This window comes from Bubalus bubalis, chromosome 10, assembly GCF_019923935.1.
Source record: "Bubalus bubalis isolate 160015118507 breed Murrah chromosome 10, NDDB_SH_1, whole genome shotgun sequence".
Lineage (NCBI taxonomy): Eukaryota > Metazoa > Chordata > Mammalia > Artiodactyla > Bovidae > Bubalus > Bubalus bubalis.
In genome coordinates this window covers 7,830,506-7,849,985 of record NC_059166.1, presented here as the reverse complement: position 1 = coordinate 7,849,985, position 19,480 = coordinate 7,830,506, and the positions used below count along the sequence as shown (strand labels likewise).

The 19,480-nt window shown below is 55.2% G+C and overlaps 1 protein-coding gene across 1 annotated transcript in view; it reads left to right on the top strand.

Annotated features, from left to right (window-relative positions):
• The window catches only part of IGF2R (insulin like growth factor 2 receptor), a 102,946-nt gene that overhangs the window by 69,757 nt on the left and 13,709 nt on the right, over positions 1-19,480 (top strand). Inside the window, exons 23-39 of the mRNA XM_025294314.3 lie at positions 121-291; positions 1,055-1,198; positions 1,281-1,456; positions 1,709-1,796; positions 2,272-2,487; positions 3,250-3,380; positions 3,630-3,727; positions 6,951-7,087; positions 8,143-8,333; positions 9,966-10,092; positions 10,761-10,880; positions 11,158-11,414; positions 11,679-11,897; positions 14,474-14,623; positions 17,057-17,218; positions 18,348-18,555; positions 18,834-18,980. Coding sequence (XP_025150099.3) covers positions 121-291; positions 1,055-1,198; positions 1,281-1,456; positions 1,709-1,796; positions 2,272-2,487; positions 3,250-3,380; positions 3,630-3,727; positions 6,951-7,087; positions 8,143-8,333; positions 9,966-10,092; positions 10,761-10,880; positions 11,158-11,414; positions 11,679-11,897; positions 14,474-14,623; positions 17,057-17,218; positions 18,348-18,555; positions 18,834-18,980 — 2,742 coding nt within the window. The remainder of the gene's footprint in view (positions 1-120; positions 292-1,054; positions 1,199-1,280; positions 1,457-1,708; positions 1,797-2,271; positions 2,488-3,249; positions 3,381-3,629; positions 3,728-6,950; positions 7,088-8,142; positions 8,334-9,965; positions 10,093-10,760; positions 10,881-11,157; positions 11,415-11,678; positions 11,898-14,473; positions 14,624-17,056; positions 17,219-18,347; positions 18,556-18,833; positions 18,981-19,480) is intronic.

Here is a 19,480-nt window from a genome sequence, read left to right as displayed (position 1 = left end):
CACTGTCTTAGCAGATGAGCCTGGAGGCTCATGTCTGGGCACGCTGTCCCAGTGACCCACGTGTGTCTGGCAACGCTGTGGTCACTGCTATTTCTCAACAGTCTGGCCTTCTGTTCCCAGGGAGGGCTGATGCCTTCATCATCCGCTTCGTCTGCAATGACGACGTTTACCCAGGGACGCCCAAGTTCCTGCACCAGGACATCGACTCTAGCCTGGGGATCCGGGACACTTTCTTCGAGTTTGAAACCGCGCTGGCCTGTGTACCTTCTCCGGTAGATTGCCAAGTCACAGGTGAGACCGGTCGGAAGTGTGTGTGCGTGCCTGTGAGCATATGTGTGTGTATATGTACATGTGTGCATGTGTTTTATTTTCAGGCAGCATGACATTTGTGTTACATGTTTCCCTTGAATGATGCTTAGAGTTGTAAAACTTCTCTTGAAGTGAATCTGGGTTCATGGTTTTGAGCTATCGTTTGGAATCAGAAGCTACTTACGAACAAAGAAGAAAACTAGGGGGGAAAAATCAAGTGCACTGTTGGAGCTCCTTACTGGAGGGAGAAGAGGATAAGAGGATAAAGCTCTGAAAGGGGTCCCCGATTCTGAGCTGGGTCCTCACTCTTTGTGGTGGCCCCCACCTCCTCGGCCGTGGTGCCCTGTTGTAACGGCTGGTTTTTTTGTTTGGTTGTTTGTTTCTGTGTTTGAATTAAAAGAAATTTTTAAAATTAGGAATCACTAAAGTTTTAATTAATTTTTTTTTACTTTTAAAAAAAAATTTGTCTGTGCCACATAGCGTGTGGGATCTTAGTTCCCTGCCCAGGGATCGAACTCTGCATTGGGAGCTCCAAGTCTCAACCACGGGCCCGCTGGGGAAGTCCCGTCATGGCAGTTTTGAGCATCAGGGCTGGTGCATGTTTCTGCAGGAGGTGCCTGTCGGCTTCCTGTGGGTCTGCTCATTTCTGTTACAAGTGTTAAGTTCCTGCGTCTTTAAGGGGTTGAAAGGTGGTGTCCAGAGCAACCAGGAGGGCAGGGCTCTGCAGCGCTCCCGTGTGTTTCAGACCCTGCCGGGAACGAGTATGATCTGAGTGGCCTGAGCAAAGCCAGGAAGCCGTGGACCGCGGTTGACACGTTCGATGAGGGGAAGAAGAGGACCTTCTACCTGAGTGTGTGCACGCCTCTCCCGTACATTCCCGGCTGCCACGGTGCGTGCCCTGCCCCGGACTCGAGTTCACCTGGCCTTCCTCCCCTCCTGCCACCTTCAACGCTGTCTCCTGGCCCTTGTAGGCACCGCTGTGGGGTCCTGCCTGGTGACAGAAGACAAGAAGTTGAACCTGGGCGTCGTGCAGATCAGTCCTCAGGTGGGCGCCAACGGGTCCTTGAGCCTCGTCTACGTCAACGGCGACAAGTGCAAGAACCAGCGTTTCTCCACCAGGATAAACCTCGAGTGTGCCCACACAACGGTGCGTGTCCATGCAACCTCCTTTCTGCCTCCCCCAGACTCCAGGCCTTGCCTCTGATGTTGAACTTGCCGGAGTGTTCGGGGGTTTTAGGCTGTTGATGGGATTGGACCAGAATGTCCTGGTCTGGTGTGTTTCCTGAAGGCTGTCCATGTACTTCTCTCATGGAGGCGAAGAGTCGGGTGTCCGTCCTGCTACCGTCTGACTCCCTTCTTAAGTGGATGAGCATGTGCTGAGCGCTAGTTTCCGTTGCAGGGCTCCCCGACCTTTCAGCTCCAGAACGACTGTGAGTATGTGTTTCTCTGGAGAACCGTGGAAGCCTGTCCCGTCGTGCGTGCGGAAGGTAAGACCTGGCCCCACCCACCTAAGTTGTGAAAGTGTGATGTGGGGCGTGCTCTGATAGCATCTTAGATGTGAAGACTTGGGCATGATTGCGAGACGCCTATGTATTTATTAGTGGATGGATAGCTTCTTGTCCTTGAATTTTCCATTCCACTCCATTGTTCCCTTCACCAGGGACATTTTCCTCCCCTGCTGGGTCGATGGGCTGTTGGCGTCTCACATTTGAGAGCGTGAGCGTGAGGTTTGGTTTTAAGTGGATCTTCATTCCTCTGGTGACCTAAGCTTTTCTAGAAGACTGTGGGCAGTTTGTCTTAGGCATATAAGCCAGAAGGAGAGACGGTGGAAATGGTATTTAAGGCCTGTTTTAAGACAGTACTTAGCTGATTAAAGGTTGCAGAAGTTTTGCCTGAAGGTGTGTGTGTGTGTGTGTGTGTGTGTGTGTGTGTGATTGCCCTTCCCCTCTCATGTTCTTGAAGGAGACTACTGCCAGGTGAGAGACCCAAGGCACGGCAACCTGTATAACCTGATACCTCTTGGTCTGAACGACACCGTCGTGCGGGCCGGCGAATACACCTATTACTTCCGCGTCTGCGGAGAGCTGACATCCGGCGTCTGCCCAACCAGTGACAAGTCCAAGGTCATCTCATCATGCCAGGAAAAGCGGGGACCCCAGGGATTTCAAAAAGTGGCAGGTACTGTGGTTTTCTTCCTTCTCGTCTTGGAATTCCATATTTAAGTATGGAATTCCACATTTAAGATGATAGATTATATCTTGTGTTTTAAGATCTAAAGACGGTATCTTTCTTGAAAAAGAAGTACATCTGCTGTATCCTGGTAAAACAGTGTGTTAGCGATGTTTCTGGTTTCACTTGTTTTTTGTGAAACCACCCAGGACACACGCTGACGTGTGTCATTAAGAGCTTATTTCATCCTTACTTAGCAACACTAGTTAGTTCTCAGTTCATATTTCTTCTTTTTTATCCCAACTTTGGGACCCACTGGACTACTGGTAGGTGCTCTGAGTGGTACTTTGTAGAACAGAGACGAAGGGCACGTGTCTGGTACCAGGCTGGGCTGTGAAATTGGTAGGGCAGACTGTCGGTCCTCACGCTCTCTCAGCAGCTGGGCAGGTGGTGATGCACTTATGAATTTTTTACAAATCGTGAAGTAGCTGGCAGAGTGAGTCCGTGGGCCTCCCTGAGGAGCCGGCATCCTCTGAGCTCATCAGGTCGAGGAGTGTCTGTGTGGCATCTCTCTGTTGGTCTGTGGCCTGCGTGTCTGTTGGTCCAAAGGTCATGGCCTGGGGTGAGAGGAGGCCTGGTTCAAGGAGCTGGCGGGCCCGGCGTGCTCGGTCTTGTCGGGGTTTGTTCAGGGCGTGCGATGGGCCGCGTCTGTGCTGACCGGCCGTGGGCTTCCTGAGCCCATCCTAACATCCCTGGCTGCTTCTTCGGCAGGTCTGTTTAATCAGAAGCTGACCTACGAGAACGGGGTGCTGAAGATGAACTACACCGGGGGCGACACCTGCCACAAGGTGTACCAGCGCTCCACCACCATCTTTTTCTACTGTGACCGCAGCACACAGGCGGTGAGTGCACTCAGGGCGGGGACTTCGCCCTGGCTTTGCTGCCTTGTCTTTCATAAAACGAGCCTGCTCTTACCGTCTCATGCAACCTCCTGGCTAAACCTAGTTCAAGTGTGTGATTTACAGACCCGGTGTTCAAAACCTCGATCAGTTTTGTCTCGAGCTTAACGAGCAAGTCCGTCACTTCCGATGTGCGTCCTAAGCGCTGGCCACCCAGGGTTTCCCATTTCACGTCTCGTCTCCCCTTTGCAGCCCGTGTTTCTCCAGGAGACGTCCGATTGCTCCTACTTGTTTGAGTGGCGCACGCAGTATGCCTGCCCGCCCTACGACCTGACCGAGTGTTCGTTCAAGTAAGTCGATGGGGCGTTGACTCTCGGGGGGCAGTCAGGTTTACACGGTAATACTTTGCTTCAACAGTGGCCGGCGGGGACAGGGAACTAGATTAGGTGAGTACTCTAGCCTTTATTTCTGCATATTAAACTCTTGGATCGCTCTTGGCTTAGGTACATTGCTTCTTGGGTTTTAGGTCCTCTGTTTTGTATTCTTTTGTTTTGTTGGAGTGTATCCTCCTGTACTGTGGAGAGGTTGGGTAGCAGAGAACCCATGCATTGTCGGAAAATGCCACTGACTTGCTCTCAGATCTGATTAGCTGGGACTAGGATTATGACAGAGTCAAATTAGGTTTCCTTCAGTTTTGAAGGCCTTGTCCCATTTCCAACAAGAACCATGCACATTTGGTGAAAAAGTTTGTTGCTCATCTTCTGTGAGTTTTTACTCCATTCTGGAATATTTTCTGAACTTTAAAAAAACTATCCTTTGGAAAGTTTTATTTTAAATTTCACATAAGTCCTTCTAATTATCTTTGAGGATACGAATTCTAATTTTTGTTTTCTTTTAAAAAAATCTCATCATGCTTTCCCTGAGTTATAATCCATTTTCTTTTAGCGGTTGCCTTACACATGTAATTTTGATTTAACAGGAAGCTAAAGTTGACCCATAGCTCTACCAACCCCTCCAACCATGAAATAATGGAGAATGTTTTACACCAAACACACTCTCCCAAACTCCACAGGATTGTGATCTAGTGTTTTAGTTCTGACTTATTTTTTTCCTTCTCACATAAGTTGTAAGTTGTGGTTTTAGAAAATACTCATTGGTTGTTTGACTATATAAATTTCTTCCTTTGCAAAGGAAAAGAAATATCTCTGTTTCTTTGGCTTACTCTTCCTTTTTGCATTGCACCCTTTCCTTTTGACCTAATTTTCATTCTCTAAGTACTCTGTTTGTATAATGCTACACAGTGCGCTTGTTTGCAGATTGCTTGCCTCTGGTCTCTGTTGGGGTAAGGAGTTTGTGCCAGGATGTCCCACTTGGGACTGGGAAGGAACTAGTGTGTCTTCCGACGCTGGCTTCTCAGGCTGTTGGAGCTGGTCCTGGGGTCCAAGCCACACCGTAACAGTGCCTGGCGGTCCTGTACCAGTAGGGAGTGTGTGGCGTTAATCTTGGCCTTCATGTGAAAGGGCTCAGTTTTATCACCACTCACTTGGCACAGAAGCCCAGGTGAATGCTTCTGCGTGTGTGCACCAGCCCTCGGGAGGTGAGCCATCTCGGGTTGCTGTTAGAGAGTCTGGCCTTTCAGTCCTAGCTTCATTATCAGGTAGATAACCTGCCTTTTCTGTACATGTTCTCTTGGGTTTGTTCTGTGGTCTCAGTCTGTTTTGCTTACGCATGGCTTTGTTATTTATGTTGCTTGGAAGGTGGTACTTCCTAAAACTGAAGATGTATGCCTGTTACTCAGTTAGGAATATTTTCAGTGACTGTATTTTTGAAGGTTGCCTTTTGTTCTGGGCCTTTTATTAATCATATCTTAAACTTTGCTTGTTGTATGCACCGTATATTTTAAGTGTCTTTTTTATCTGTTTCTGTACTGCATTCTGTTTCCTTAGATCTATTTCCTGTTAACTGGTTCTCTCATCAGCTGATTCGATTTGCTCTTCCACCTGCTCGTTGTCTTTTTAATTTTCATGACTGAGTTCTGTTTGGTAGTCTTTCTCATTTCTTCCTCCATTTCATCATTTCTTCTCTCCACTCCACCCCCCTTTTATTATAGTTGCAATTTCTTCTTTTAGGTCTTTAACCATTTACAGTAAATCTCTATCCGTTATATGGAGTTCTCGAGGATCAGCTTCTGCAAATGTCTGTGTCTCCCACAGATGCCGGTATTAATGCCAGCCCCATCCCTTCACTCTCATCCCATCATTAAGTACCTAGAGTTCTGTCTTCCAGAAACAGTACCAACCCCCTCCGCCCCCGGTTTAGACCGTCCCCGTCTCCCCCTGCATGGGTGCAGCGGCCCCTCAGTGATCCCCTGGCCACGGTGGACTGGCCCTGCACAGGGGTTAGAGGTCTTATTAGACGAGATCAGGTGTGTGTTCAGGGTGGTATGGCCGTAGACCAGAGTGGTCCTGGGAGGTTGTAAGTCAGCCCAGGCTGATCTCGTCACGGCCCTGCGATGCAATGAAGCCCCCATGTCGTTTGGAGCTACCAGCTGAAGTTGTCTGGTGGGCTGGAACACCCCCTGCCCCGCTGCCAGCCTCAGCTCCCATTGTGCCATGGCTCCTGTCTGCTCTGCTCCGTCCACATGGGGCCCCATGTTTTCCTGTGGACACCCTGGCGTTCTGTGCCCCAGGCCCCTGGTTCCCACTGCTCCCTCTGCCCGGTTCCCTGTGGGGCAGGCTCTTCTGCATCATCCTGAGCTTATTCAGAGATGGCCTTCTCAGAAAGGCCTTCTCTGGCCACTGTCTAAAAATCTCACTTCCTCTTTCCCCTCCCAAACTTCATATTCCTTTCCTGCCTTATTTTTTCTCTGTACTCTGATCACCATCTGTTCTACTGTACATTAAAAAAAAAAAATAACCCGTGGCCTCTCCAGACTTCATAGGATGGGCAATTTTTATCTGTTTCCATCAACACAACACCACCCGCCTTTGGCATGTAGTTTTTGAACGATTGGCTAATTCTGGTCTCCTCGGGTGAAGTGATGTCTCTGGCCATCCTGTGTCTCCACCTGACTTGGACCCCCTGGGCAGACTGTGTGTCTTTCTCAACCTTGACTCTGCACCCGGCAGAGGGCTGGCTCTCGGTACCTGTCTCTGTCTGGGGTTCGTGCAGAAAGTAAACTTTCTCCAAGGAGGTCAACGCCAGCCCAATTTACTTCGGGAACTGCTGGGGGCCTCGGGCTTGTACAGCAGGTGGCCTGACCGGGATGCCCTGGATGTTGCGTGTCTCAGCCGTCTGTGTACCCGTCTCCTAACTGCCCTGAGCAGGGCACGCACTTACACTTTGCTTTTTTCTGTTGTTGTTGAGTACATAATTTCGTTGCACCAAGGCTTGGCATTTCTTGAGCTCAGGCTGTGTTGTTACTGATTCCGCCTGGAGCTGGAGACCCCAGGGGTCAAGTCCAGCCTCTGGTAGGGTCTGGTGCCCTGGGGTGTCAGCCTTTCCAGCCGGGGTGCTCAAGACCGGATCAGAATCCAGCTGCACCTCACCATGGCGCTTTTTCTTTCCCTGCAGAAACGAGGCTGGGGAAACCTACGATCTCTCGTCTCTGTCGAGGTACAGCGACAACTGGGAGGCTGTCACGGGCACAGGGTCCACCGAGCACTATCTCATCAATGTGTGCAAGTCCCTGTCCCCGCAGGCTGGCTCAGGTGAGCGGGGGGCGTGGGGGCTCGTGGCTCGTAGGGAGTTTGTTGGGGGAGAGAGGGAGTCAGGACGGATTTTTCGAAGTCATGTCACTCTCTGACATGGGAGTCGGGACACATTAGCCCGGAAGTGGAAGGAGGACTTGCGGGTCTTGGTGACCAGGCCCTGGTGTGGTCCAGGGTAAGTCAGTGCTGAAGGCGTGCTGGGAGTGTGAGGACCTGTTTGAAGTGTCAAGAGACGGAGGTAGCGGGAGGTAATCACGGTGGTGGGTGGTTCTCAGCCAGGGCAGGAGATTGGAAGGCGGCGAATGGCCATGTGGCCACACACCCTCTGTATTTGCTGACAGTAAAGTGGGTGGGGGTCCTGGTACGATGCACCCAAACCCTTGGTGCCAGTGATGAGGCGAGAGCTGGTTGGACCCAGGGGCCAGGAGCAGCAACCTGGAGAGACCCTGATGCCCCCCTCGGCCTGCTGGGATCCTGAAGACGGAGCTTGTTCTGTCTCCCTGGCAGGTCTTTGCAGCCCCACTCACATCTTGAGTCATTTTTCTCTGCTGCATGCTGTGTGGCCGTGGCCCACTTCCCTTTGCTTTGTGTGCTGGCCAGCCTGGTGACCCCACACTCTCAGTCCATGAAGTGGGGCCCGTCGGTTCTTTCCCCGGGCAGGTGACTCGGACATTTCCAAGACTGGGGAGTTGGCGCAGTTCTTGGTGACTTCTGAAATAAAGATAGCACGTGAACACAGGCCATTCACAACATCCTCTGGGCTCAGTCTGGGTGTTCTCAGCTTCATCCCGTTTGGGGGTCAGAAAAACTGAGGCTGTCCTGTCCTGAATTTTCCTGACTCTCCACATCTACCCCTCCAGTCCATCTGCAGTAAACTGTTTCATGCCATGAGAGCTCGTGGCGTCATCAGCATCTGACTTAAATGATGGGAATCACTGGTATTTTGGAGTGATTGTTAGAGTCAAAGTGTCGCGTGCCAGACGTTAGGTGCCTTGTGAGTCCTAGTCTGGAAAGCGGCCGATGGTCGCTCTTAATCGTCTCTGTTTGTGCTGCAGATCCGTGCCCTCCGGAGGCGGCCGTGTGTCTTCTGGGCGGCCCCAAGCCCGTGAACCTGGGCAGGGTGCGGGACAGTCCTCAGTGGAGCCAGGGCTTGACCCTCCTGAAGTACGTTGACGGTGACTTGTGTCCAGACCAGATTCGGAAGAAGTCAACCACCATCCGCTTCACGTGCAGCGAGAGCCATGTGGTGAGTGACCTGGCTGTGTCCACCCTGGCGTGGGTCCTGAGTCAGCAGGACTGACATCTCACTTCCTTCGGGTGCGTGGTGAAGCCCTCAGGGTGACCTGGCCTAACAGGGGGCGCAGGCAGTGCGGCCTTGGGCCTGTGGTCCTGGGTGCCCACCCTGGCAATTCAACTTCCAGAGTTAGGGGCTCCCCTGGTGGCTTGGTGGTCGAGTATCTGCCTGCAACGTGGGAGCTGCAGGTTCAGTCCCAGGACTGGGAAGATCCCCTGGAGAAGGGAATGGCTACCCACTCCAGTATTCTTGCTTGGGGAATCCCGTGGACAGAGGAGCCTGGCGGGCTACAGTCTGAGGGGTTGCAAAGAGTCCGACATGACTGTGTGATTCATCGTTGTCAAAGTCTGACTCAGCCCCCTGGAGGCTGGAGAGAGAACTGCCGTTTGCCAGCCTGCCCTTCATCTTCGGGGTTAAAAACGGCAGGTCGGCAGACCTGGTTCCAAGCCAGCTCTCCCGCTTCCTGACCGTGCAGCCCAGTCCCTTCATCCCTCTCAGCTGGTCACCCGTTACCAACACGAGCTCCGGCGAGGTTAGAGAGGAGAGACCGGAGGCTCCGGGCCCCGTTGCTGGCTTAGTGGTTGGTGGAGAGCCGGAGTCTTGTCTCCTCTCTGGGCAGTCCCTTCCCCAGAGGGTTGGTCTGTGTAGTGTGGAGGTGGATGCAGAATTAATTGTCTTCCTGGACTGGTTTTTTTTACCATGGGGACAACTCCATCTGGGACATGAAGGTGCTTTTGTGGGAGACGGTTGTGGCTACGGGCCGTGAGGACAGGCTGAGCTAGCCCGCTCAGTGCCGCCGTCCAGCTGTGTGTGGCGGTGGGGGAGCCCCAGGGAGAGCTGCCTGGGGGCCTGAGGCCTGCCCACCTGGACAGGGTGGATGCTGAGGTTCTCCTCTGGAGACTGTGCGGAGGCTGAGCCTGGACCCCCAAGCTGCTGGGGTGCAGACACTCTGGGCCCCCATAGACTCCCTGTGTGACTGAGCGGAGAGGCTCATGGCTGAGCAGGACAGTTGAGGGGCCCCTGGGGGCTCTGCATGCGGGTGCCTGGGTCTGGATTATCTGGGGAGAAGGGTCCTGCTGCCCCAGGCTGGCCCGAGCCACGTGGACGAGGCACGTCCGAAAGGCGGGGAGTCTCGTCGCCTGGGCAGTGCCGGCGTCGGTCAGTTCACAGCTGTTGCTAGTCCTCCTGGCGGCGCTTCCCCTTTTGTCCCCGTAACAAACTTCAGTTCCGGTTTTTAGAACATGACCGCGGGTTTCCTCATTCATGACTCATGGTGGCCCTCTGCTCATCCTTCGCCTGCCCCGTCCCCCGCACCCTGTCTCACCGCTTGGCTGCAGGGACACGCCCCTGGCCCCCGCGTGGATCTCAGGCTTCGTCTCGTCCCGTGTGTGTCAGGGCCCTCGGGGTGTCTCGGGAGCAGACACTGACCCCTTGCTTTTTCTGAACCTGCCCCTGTCCCACGAAGACCCCTGGACGGATGAGTCACAGGCGGCGCAGGGGAGCTCCTGTTGATGGGGGTCAGCGCTGTTCCCACGTCCGCCCTGCGGCCTGTTGGCAGCCGTCTTTGTCTTTGCTCGTTTCTAGAACTCCAGGCCCATGTTCATCAGCGCGGTGGAGGACTGCGAATACACCTTCTCCTGGCCCACGGCCGCCGCCTGCCCGGTGAAGAGCAACGTGCACGACGACTGCCAGGTCACCAACCCCGCCACGGGTGAGTGAGGGGCCCCACTGGCCTCCCCCACCCCACCCCTGCCGTGAGGGACCCCGCCCCGCCCCACCCCTGCAGTGAGGGACCCGCCCCCCACCCCCCCAGCATGATGAGAGGCCCTGGGTGAGGTTGAGAAGCAGGCAGTGTCCTGTCTGGAGGGTGCACGTTGGCCTTTTGTGCCAGCTCTGTGGGCTGCTGTTGACTCGGGAGTCTCCTTCAGTGGAGGAGACGGCCAGTCCCCCTGAGACCTGTGCTCCCACTGCCCCTGTTTCTGGGGCTGTCGGTTCCTGGCTCTTCGCTTGTGGAGCTGGAGTTGATCTCCTGTTCCCTTTCAGGGTTAATCTGGGTGGGGTTGGTGGGACGCCCAGGGAACTGCCGAGTCTCAGCCCTGGGGACCTGAGAGGCCGCAGGGTGCTTCTCTGGCAGCGGGAAGTGCTGTCGGGGCCCCCCCAACTTTCCCCCACCCCGAATCACAGGGGCTGCTGAGGCCCAGCCCCAGGAGGACGCCCCACCTCCCCCCAGTACTCTCTAGCGGGTCAGGAAGGTTCTCAGGGACGAGCCGGTGAAAGGGGCAGATTCATCATGAGGAGTCCGGGGCCTCATGGCCCGTGGGATCCGTGTCTGAGAAGGCGGATGAGGGGTCACTGTGTCCCTCTGCCCACCCCGTGCAGGACACCTGTTTGACCTGAGCTCTCTGAGCGGCCGGGCCGGCTTCACCGCGGCCTACAGCGAGAAGGGGCTAGTCTACCTCAGCGTGTGCGGGGACAACGAGAACTGCGCCGCCGGCGTGGGTGAGTGCGGCCTGCCCTCCACGCCCCCCTCCAGTGAAGAGATCAGACGCCTTCATTGGCAGCAACCCTCTTGGGTCGGGGCGGGGGCTGTGAGGGGGTGCTTTGTAACCATGGGGTGAAGTGTTAGATGTGTAGTATTTGCTGAAATCGGGTAGCACCGCCAGGAGTGCCAGCTGTGGCTTGCAGCGTCTGGGTCTGCAGGAAGTGCGTCATCAGGAAGCAAATGCTTTGGGTCCCTGACTGTGTGTCCTTCCCACCGGCTCTGTGCTGGGCACAGGGGCCTGCTTCGGGCAGACCAGGATCAGCGTGGGCAAGGCGAGCAAGAGGCTGACCTACGTGGACCAGGTCTTGCAACTGGTGTACGAGGGCGGCTCCCCTTGCCCCTCCAAGACCGGCCTGAGCTACAAGAGCGTCATCAGCTTCGTGTGCAGGCCTGAGGTCGGGCCCACCAACAGGCCCATGCTGATCTCCCTGGACAAGCGCACATGCACGCTTTTCTTCTCCTGGCACACGCCCCTGGCTTGCGAGCAGACGGTGAGTCCGGGGCGACCCAGCCCGCCCAGCCTAGGGGCCTCCCAGGGCACCCCCACTCGCCTCTCATCCACTCCCGTGGCCCCGATAACGCTTGGTTCAGAGTGCCCGGCGCTAAATAAAGCAAAGCACGTGGTGGGGGGTGGTGGTTGATCCACCTTGAGCGCATTTCTCGTTCAGCCTAAATCCTTGCGGTGACCGCTGGTCAGTGGTCAGGAGCTCAGTTGCTGTAGATGCCAACGTAGAGGTGTGTTTCCCATCTGATAGACCGAGTGCTCCGTGAGGAACGGCAGCTCCCTCATCGACCTGTCCCCACTCATCCACCGCACCGGGGGTTACGAAGCATACGACGAGAGTGAGGACGACCGCTCAGACACCAGCCCCGACTTCTACATCAACATCTGCCAGCCGCTCAACCCCATGCACGGGCTGGCCTGCCCCGCCGGCACCGCCGTGTGCAAGGTTCCCGTGGACGGCCCCCCGATAGTGAGTGTGGGGCCCGAGGGCAGAGGTCGCCCCGCAGGGGTTTCAGCGGCCCCCCCAGCGTGTCGTGTGTCTTGCTGTCAGTGGAGAGTCTTCAGGCAGAACGCACGGGGAATTGAGCTGGGACTCTCTGATTCTGGGTCTGCCAGGGGAAGAGGAACGTGAGGATTTGTGCATTGAGCTGTCTCTTGTTGCGATAGAAGTTACGGGAGAAAATGTGAACACGTGAGGAGATACAGCATTTTTGTATCAGGTCAGAAGTCCCCAAGGATGTTAATGGAGCTCGGTGTCTGCTAAAGTGCGGGTCTCGTGTCATTAAAAGCTTGTGAAATACAAGCATGTTCTTTGGTAAATGAGTTTATTATTAAGGGCATAAGCCAGTTGGCTAACAACTAAGCATTCTGCCTTGAAAGCTTCGGTGTACGCCAGCATTTCCCAGTGTAGGTTTGGGCCTCTCCAAACATTGCCTTCACGAGTTCACGTTTTGCCCGGTGCTCAGCGTGTGTTATTTGAAGTGAAATGCACCCCCGAGCAGGCTGTTCCTCACATGCTTTAACTGTGAGTCCGGTCCCGAGGGACCGAGATGTCCTTGTAACGGGAGGACGTTGCCGGTGGTGCGGGTGGGGAGAGACGTGGGCAGCGGCTGGGGACGTTGGCCGTGATGTGAGCTTGACCAGAGCGTGGCTGTGTGACGAGCGCGGGGTCTGGACAGTTGGTGTTGACAGAAGGCTTGCAGTCAGCCTTCCCGGCAGTGGCCGGGAGCTGTCTTCTTCCGCGTGGCTACCTTCTTCCAGGTTTAAAAATAATAGAGGAAGTTCTCTAACCAGAGAGGGTGGTGTGTCATCGTGGCCCCAGCGTGGTGAACAGAGCACGTTGTGTGGCTTCATTCACACACTCACTCGCACACTCATCTCTCAGACACCACACACATACTCGTCTCAAACACACACACACTCATCTCAAACACACCACACGTACACACTCATCTCACACACACACACACATCTATCACACACCACACACACTCATCTCACACTGCACACTCATCTTTCACACACCACACACTGCACACTCATCTCACACACAGCACATACACACACTCATCTCAAACACACACTCTCATCTCAAACACACCACATGTACACACTCATCTCACATACACTCATCTCACACACACCACACACACCACGCACTCATCTCACACACCGCATACACACACTTATCTCCTACACACCACACGTACACACTCATCTCACACACACATATCACACACCACACACACACTCATCTCTCACACTGCACACTCATCTTTCACACACCACACACACTCATCTCACACACTGCACACTCATCTCTCATACACCACATACACATACTCATCTCAAACACACTCTCATCGCAAACACACCACACGTACACACTCATCTCACACACACACAGACTCATGTCTCACACACTACACACACACACTCATCTCACACACACTACACACTCATCTTTCACACACCACACACACACACCACACACACACTCATCTCACACACATCACACACTCTTTTCACAGTCATCTCTCACACACCACATACACACACTTATCTCCCACACACTACACACACACTCATCTCTCACATACCACACACACACACTCATCTGACATACACACTCATCTCTCACACACTTACCACATACACATCTCTCACACACACACACTATACTCATCTCACACACGCTTATCACACACACACATTCGTCTCACATATGCACTCATGTCACACGCACACTCATCTCTCACACACATACTCACACACACATATACATACACACCATTCCTGGCCAATCACATTTCTTTCATTTATACGTCTATTTGCTCAAAAACACTGGCTGAGCGGCCGGTGCGTGCCAGGGCCGAGCAAAGCCGCAGAAGGTGGGAGGGGTGTGAGTGTGTGCTGTGTGCCCCCCGAGGACACGCCTCGGCGCCGCTGAGGGGACGGGGCAGCCGTGTGGGTTCCTGCCTCCAGCCGGCAGGTCAAGGGCTTGAGCAGCTTTCCGGGTGTGACCTGAGACTCCTGTTGCCTAGAATCTTTGAAAGTGGACCCTGAGTAGATGCCTTGGTGATAAATTTGTCCCTTAGTCAAGCGTTAGTCACTCAGTGGTGTCCGACTCTGCAACCCCATGGACTATAGCCCGCCAGGCTCCTCTGTCCGTGGGATTCTCGAGGCAAGAACAGTAGAGTGGGCTGCCATGCCCTCCAGGGGATCTTCCCCACCCAGGGATGGAACCTGGGTCTCCTGCACTGCAGGGGGGTTCTTTACCGTCTGAGCCCCCAGGGAAGCCCCACCCTGAGCAGATGCACAGCCGCTGTTGCTCATGTAGCCGATGCCCACTGGCAAAGTGAGGTTTCTTTTTTGTGCCTCGCTGTCAGGACTTTTCACATGAGCCACTGGTAACACAGTTTCTTTAGGTGCTACTTGTCCTCAAAACTGAGGATGTGCAATTTTTGTAACTTCTCCGTCAGCCCTTACTCCTCTAACCTGGGGAACGATTACCTTCCCGAAACGTCGTCTGCTTTCTCTGTTCAGGATATTGGCCGAGTGGCAGGACCTCCGATCCTCAATCCCATAGCCAACGAAGTCTACTTGAACTTTGAAAGCAGCACTCCTTGCTTGGCGGACCGGCACTTCAACTACACCTCACTGATCACGTTCCACTGTAAGCGGGGCGTGAGCATGGTAAGTGGGTGCCGGTGTACGAGGCGCCGGTGTGCAGGCCGGCCAGCCAGAGCCGGAGGCCCTCGGAGCCTGCCTTGGACGAAGGCTGCCCGTGTCCACAGCGCCTGCCTCGTGCCCTCTGCTGTCAGTGGTGTGTGGAATCACCGCAGGCCCTAAGTTTAGCAATAAGTGGGCCCTCCCGGAGTCACCAGGGCAGATTTGGCACAAGGAGGTTTGTTGTGATAAATGCTCGAGCAAAGAAGTAGCCTTCACCTTTGCCTGGAAGTGAAAGAAAGTGTTAGTCATCCAGTCGTGTCTGACTCTGCGACCCCATGAACTGTAGCCCGCCAGGCTCCTGTGTCCGTGGGATTCTTCAGACAAGAATACTGGAGTGGGTTGCCGTTCTTTTCTCCAGGGGATCTTCTTGACCCAGGGATTGAACCCGAGTTTCCTGCATTGCAGGCAGATTCTTTACTGTCTGAGCTCCCTGCCTACCATCACACTAAAATGTCAACTTTGGTTTTCTCTTTTTAAATTTTAACATTACTGATTTTATTCTTGTTGGGAAGTCAGACATTTTGGCAGCTGTAATCATTCAGGATGTAATTCATATTTCACAAATTAGCAAATGAAAGAAGACCTTTGGGATAGAAGTATCAGTAGCTATGATAGTGTACCGTCTACTTTTAAGAAGGCCATTGATTTTCCTTTTATGTGCAGTTAAAAAACAGCTTCCTTTAAAAAAGAGCGCTGTTTTGTTGTAAGGAGTTTTGTGTAAGTTTTCTCTCGTCCTCCCTCTGGGAACAGGAGATAAACCAGTGGTTTGCGGCCCCCGTTTTGTGATGATCTGGGAGGGCTGCCTGACGTCGCGTGGCCCTGCAGAAGCAGGGTCCCCACTGCTGCTCCTCCGGAGAGCTCTGTGCTGGCGGCCTGGGTCTCAGCCCCCTGTGCTGCCTGTTTATTTTGTATTAGAGTATAGTCGTTTAAGGAATGAGGATGAGATGGTTGGGTGGCATCACAGACTCAATGAGCATGAATTTGGGCCAACTCCGGGAGACAGTGAGGGACAGGGAGGGCTGACACACTGCGATCCATCGAGTCGCAAAGAGTCGGCCACGACTTAGTGACCGAACAGCTCAACGGCATAGCCACGAACAGTGTTGTGATAGTTTCGGGTGAACAGCGAAGGGACTCAGCCAGACACATACCTGCATCCATTCTCCTCCCAAGCTCCTTTCCCATCCAGGCTGCCACTTAACATTGAGCAGAGTTTTCTGTGCTATATAGCAGGTCTTTTTTTGGTTATCCATTTTAAATATAGCATTGCATACGTGTCTGTCGGAAACTCCCTTCCCCCATACTTGTGCTTCTGAAATTCCTAAACTCTGGAAACCTTACAAGTCCTTTGATGGGAATGGGCGACGTGGGTGAGTGGAGGTGGCAGGAAGTGGCTCACGGCCGCCTTCCCAGGAAGGGCTGCCATCCTGGGTGTCTGCGTGGAAGCCTCACAGCTCCCGGACCGACACGTCGCCTCCGTTCACACGTTGCCGGGCGGGAGGGGAGTCCCGAATGACCGAGGTGTGGGCAGCCATGATCCGCTAGCCCCTCTTGTCTCTGCACGTGCGTCCGCGTGTCTGGGGTGGGGGTCTGGACGCATGTCCACAGGTGCCCCCCAGACTCGCGCTAGGTCTCAGAGCGGTGGAGTGCTGAGAGCGATGAGTGTTCGGCGGGGCTCAGAAGCAGGGCATCTCACGCTGCATGTATAGTCCAGTTCAGAGAGGCATTTAATGAACTCTCCTTCCCCTGCATTTTTTTATCTTCAGTGGAAATACTTCCTCCGTGTACATTAATAGAAAAACGCATTCTCAGCAACAATTAATGAAATTCTTCATCTGTTTTTATGGCTGCCCCTGAAGAGGGAGGGGGGGCAGTGAGGACGTTGATGGATATTTATTTAGATACTTGGCCTGTGGAATGTCCGGCTGGATCGTGTCTCGCCCTCAGTATAAACATCCCCTCAGTCTCCAGAGACGTGGGTGGGGACAGCCCCTCAAATGTACAGGAAACACTTGCTCCCTCCGGTGCCGCCGGAGACTCTTCGGTGTCTCAGGCTTTCCTGTCGCAAAGTTTAAAGACCCACCCCCACCCTTCTCTCTGAGCTGGTGGTCTGGAGTGTTGGCATGCTAAGTGCAGGGACACGGGCTGGGGGCGGAGGGGAGTTGGGTGCAGGCAAGCCTGCCTGGTAGGGCTGCTGCTTGCTTGCCCCTGGCGAGGATGGTGGCTCCCTGCTCTTGGAGAGAGCCCACCGTGGGTCACCCGGGACCCCTGCTGGTCTGGGAGCATCTCTAAGCCCACAGCGCCTGGGGCAGGGTCCCCAGCCCTGCGGGGGGAGCGGGGAGGTTACTGTACTTGTTAATCCACGTGGATTTCACACCTGGCCCCCCTCCCAAACAGGGAACACCAAAACTGCTGAGGACCAGTGTCTGTGACTTCGTGTTCGAGTGGGAGACTCCTCTGGTCTGTCCTGACGAAGTGAGGACGGAGGGCTGCTCCCTCACGGACGAGCAGCTGTACTACAGCTTCAACCTGTCCAGCCTCTCCAAGAGCACTTTCAAGGTAATGCCGTGCCCCGGAGCCCGTGACCTCGGGGCCCCTGCCGCCTGGTGTTGCTCTCAGGCTCCTCTGTGTGTTATAATGTGGCCTCCGTGAGCGCTAGAGAACCTGTGGTCCTTCATGCACTGTGGGGGTCTGGGGGACAGATGGGGGTGGTCCTCACTCTGTCCCCGGTGCGGGCTCGGCCTGCCAGGGGCGCTGGATGGTGTGCCAGCCGGTCACGGCTCGTACCCTAGCTGTGCCCCACGGTTCAGAGTGAGTCTTTCTCGTGGGCTTGGCGAGGATTCATTCATTCAGTGAGGAGGGTCGCAGATGGAGAGCAGGAGGCCGCTCAGGGCCGTGTGAATGACCACATGCCTGAGGGGGCGGGACCGGCAGAGCCCATGTGGCTCTGCCTCTGCCTGCCGCCCAGAGACCACCCCTCAGCCCCGACCTGGGACACATTTGGGTGTCAGGGGCTGGTCTCTCCCCAGCCTGAATGTCGGGAGGCTGTGCTTCAGGGGCTGGGGCCCACATTCCTGTGACATAGATGTTACAGAGTCACACGGCTGTGGACCAAGCCATCCCTGAGATGTAGATCTTACTGAGTCACACGGCTGTGGACCAAGCCCACAAGATCCCAGCGCCTCCTGGCGTGTGGCAGCCGGGGAGCGGTGAGCTCTGAGTCGTACGCCCAGGTGCCAGCCCTCTGGCTCCCAGAACAAGAGACCTTGCCTGGGTGCAGGCCCCCAGGACGGGTGTGCAGCAGCTTAGAGCCTGCAGAGGTGGGGCGGCCAGGGAGAAGAACCGTGTTCAATTAGGTCGTGGCTGCTCTGTGCTCAGTCCCGAGTCTTCAGCACTCCGGGGTTACTGGCAGGAGACATGGCTTAGGGTAGGGGGCAGGCAGCCGGAGGCCCGTTGGGAGCGTGGTCTGCAGTTCTGCACCAGGAGGCACGGCCTTGGTGAGGAGGGACGTGCCCGGGAGTGGCCAGGGCATCGCACTCTGCAGGGGGGGACAAGGAAGGTGAGCTCTCAGGCACGTGCATGGCCCGAGGACAGAGCTCCACCTTCCTGCTCGTGCCCCCCGCCACCCCCAGCACTGGCCTTGCCCCCCCTGGAGACCCAGTCACAGCTCCGGGCGGTGTCTCCGCAGGTGACCCGAGGCCCGCACACCTACAGCGTGGGTGTGTGCACTGCGGCCGCAGGCCTGGACGAAGGAGGCTGCAAGGACGGCGCTGTCTGCCTGCTGTCCAGGAGCAAGGGGGCGTCTTTTGGGCGGCTGGCGTCCATGAAGCTGGACTACAGGCATCAGGACGAAGCCGTCATTCTGAGTTACGCCAACGGAGACACTTGCCCTCCGGGTAAGTCTTTACGGGCAGGCGGAGTGTCTGTTCCCAGTAGACAAGGAATTAGACACGGCAGCAGGAGGGAACTCAGGAATGACGCTCCAGATGCCGTGAGCCCCAGCGCACGGAACGGCCCATCCTACCAGCCCTGGGTGTGAGTGCTCAGGCCCACGAACCGTCAGTCAGTTTAGGGGGACTTCCCTCGGGGAATCCTCGTTCGAGGTGACTGCCCCTGGCCGGGCGCAGCTGACGCGGTGTGGATAATTGGGGTCCCTGCGATTTCGCCTTCCCAGAAACTGAGGACGGTGACCCGTGTGTGTTCCCCTTCGTCTTCAATGGGAAGAGCTACGAGGAGTGTGTCGTGGAGAGCAGGGCCAGGCTCTGGTGCGCGACCACAGCCAACTATGACAGAGACCACGAGTGGGGCTTCTGCAGGCACTGTAAGTGGACACGCCGGGGCCCCCGCTGGCCGGCGCGGTAGCCCTGCACCCGCTGGCGGCCTGGCTTCATGCTCAGATCTTCCTGTACTGTCCACGTTAGTGGCAGCGCTTCTGTGGCATATGGTGTTTCCTCGTCGGGGCTATTTTCCATAAAGAAAAGTCATCCTTAATTGCTCTGTGGGGTGACACATAGGTGTGGGGCAGTCAGCTCTCCCCCTCGCCAGCTCCAAGGGCTCGTGTCCGCATGCCAGTTTTTTCAGCACCAGTGGCTCACGTCCACACTCGTTAGAATTGCTGCTGTCCCAGGTCTGCAGGGTGGTGAGGGGTCATCAGGTCTGCAGGGCTTTGTCTGCAACCGTCGGCTCTACAGTGGGGTGTGCGGGGCGGGGGTGGGGTGTGGGGGGTCTCCTTGCTGCCGTGGAGAGAATGGACCCACGAGAGTCCTAGTAACACGCGGGGCACAGACAGATGCGAGTTCTCAAGGAAAGTGACGGGACAAC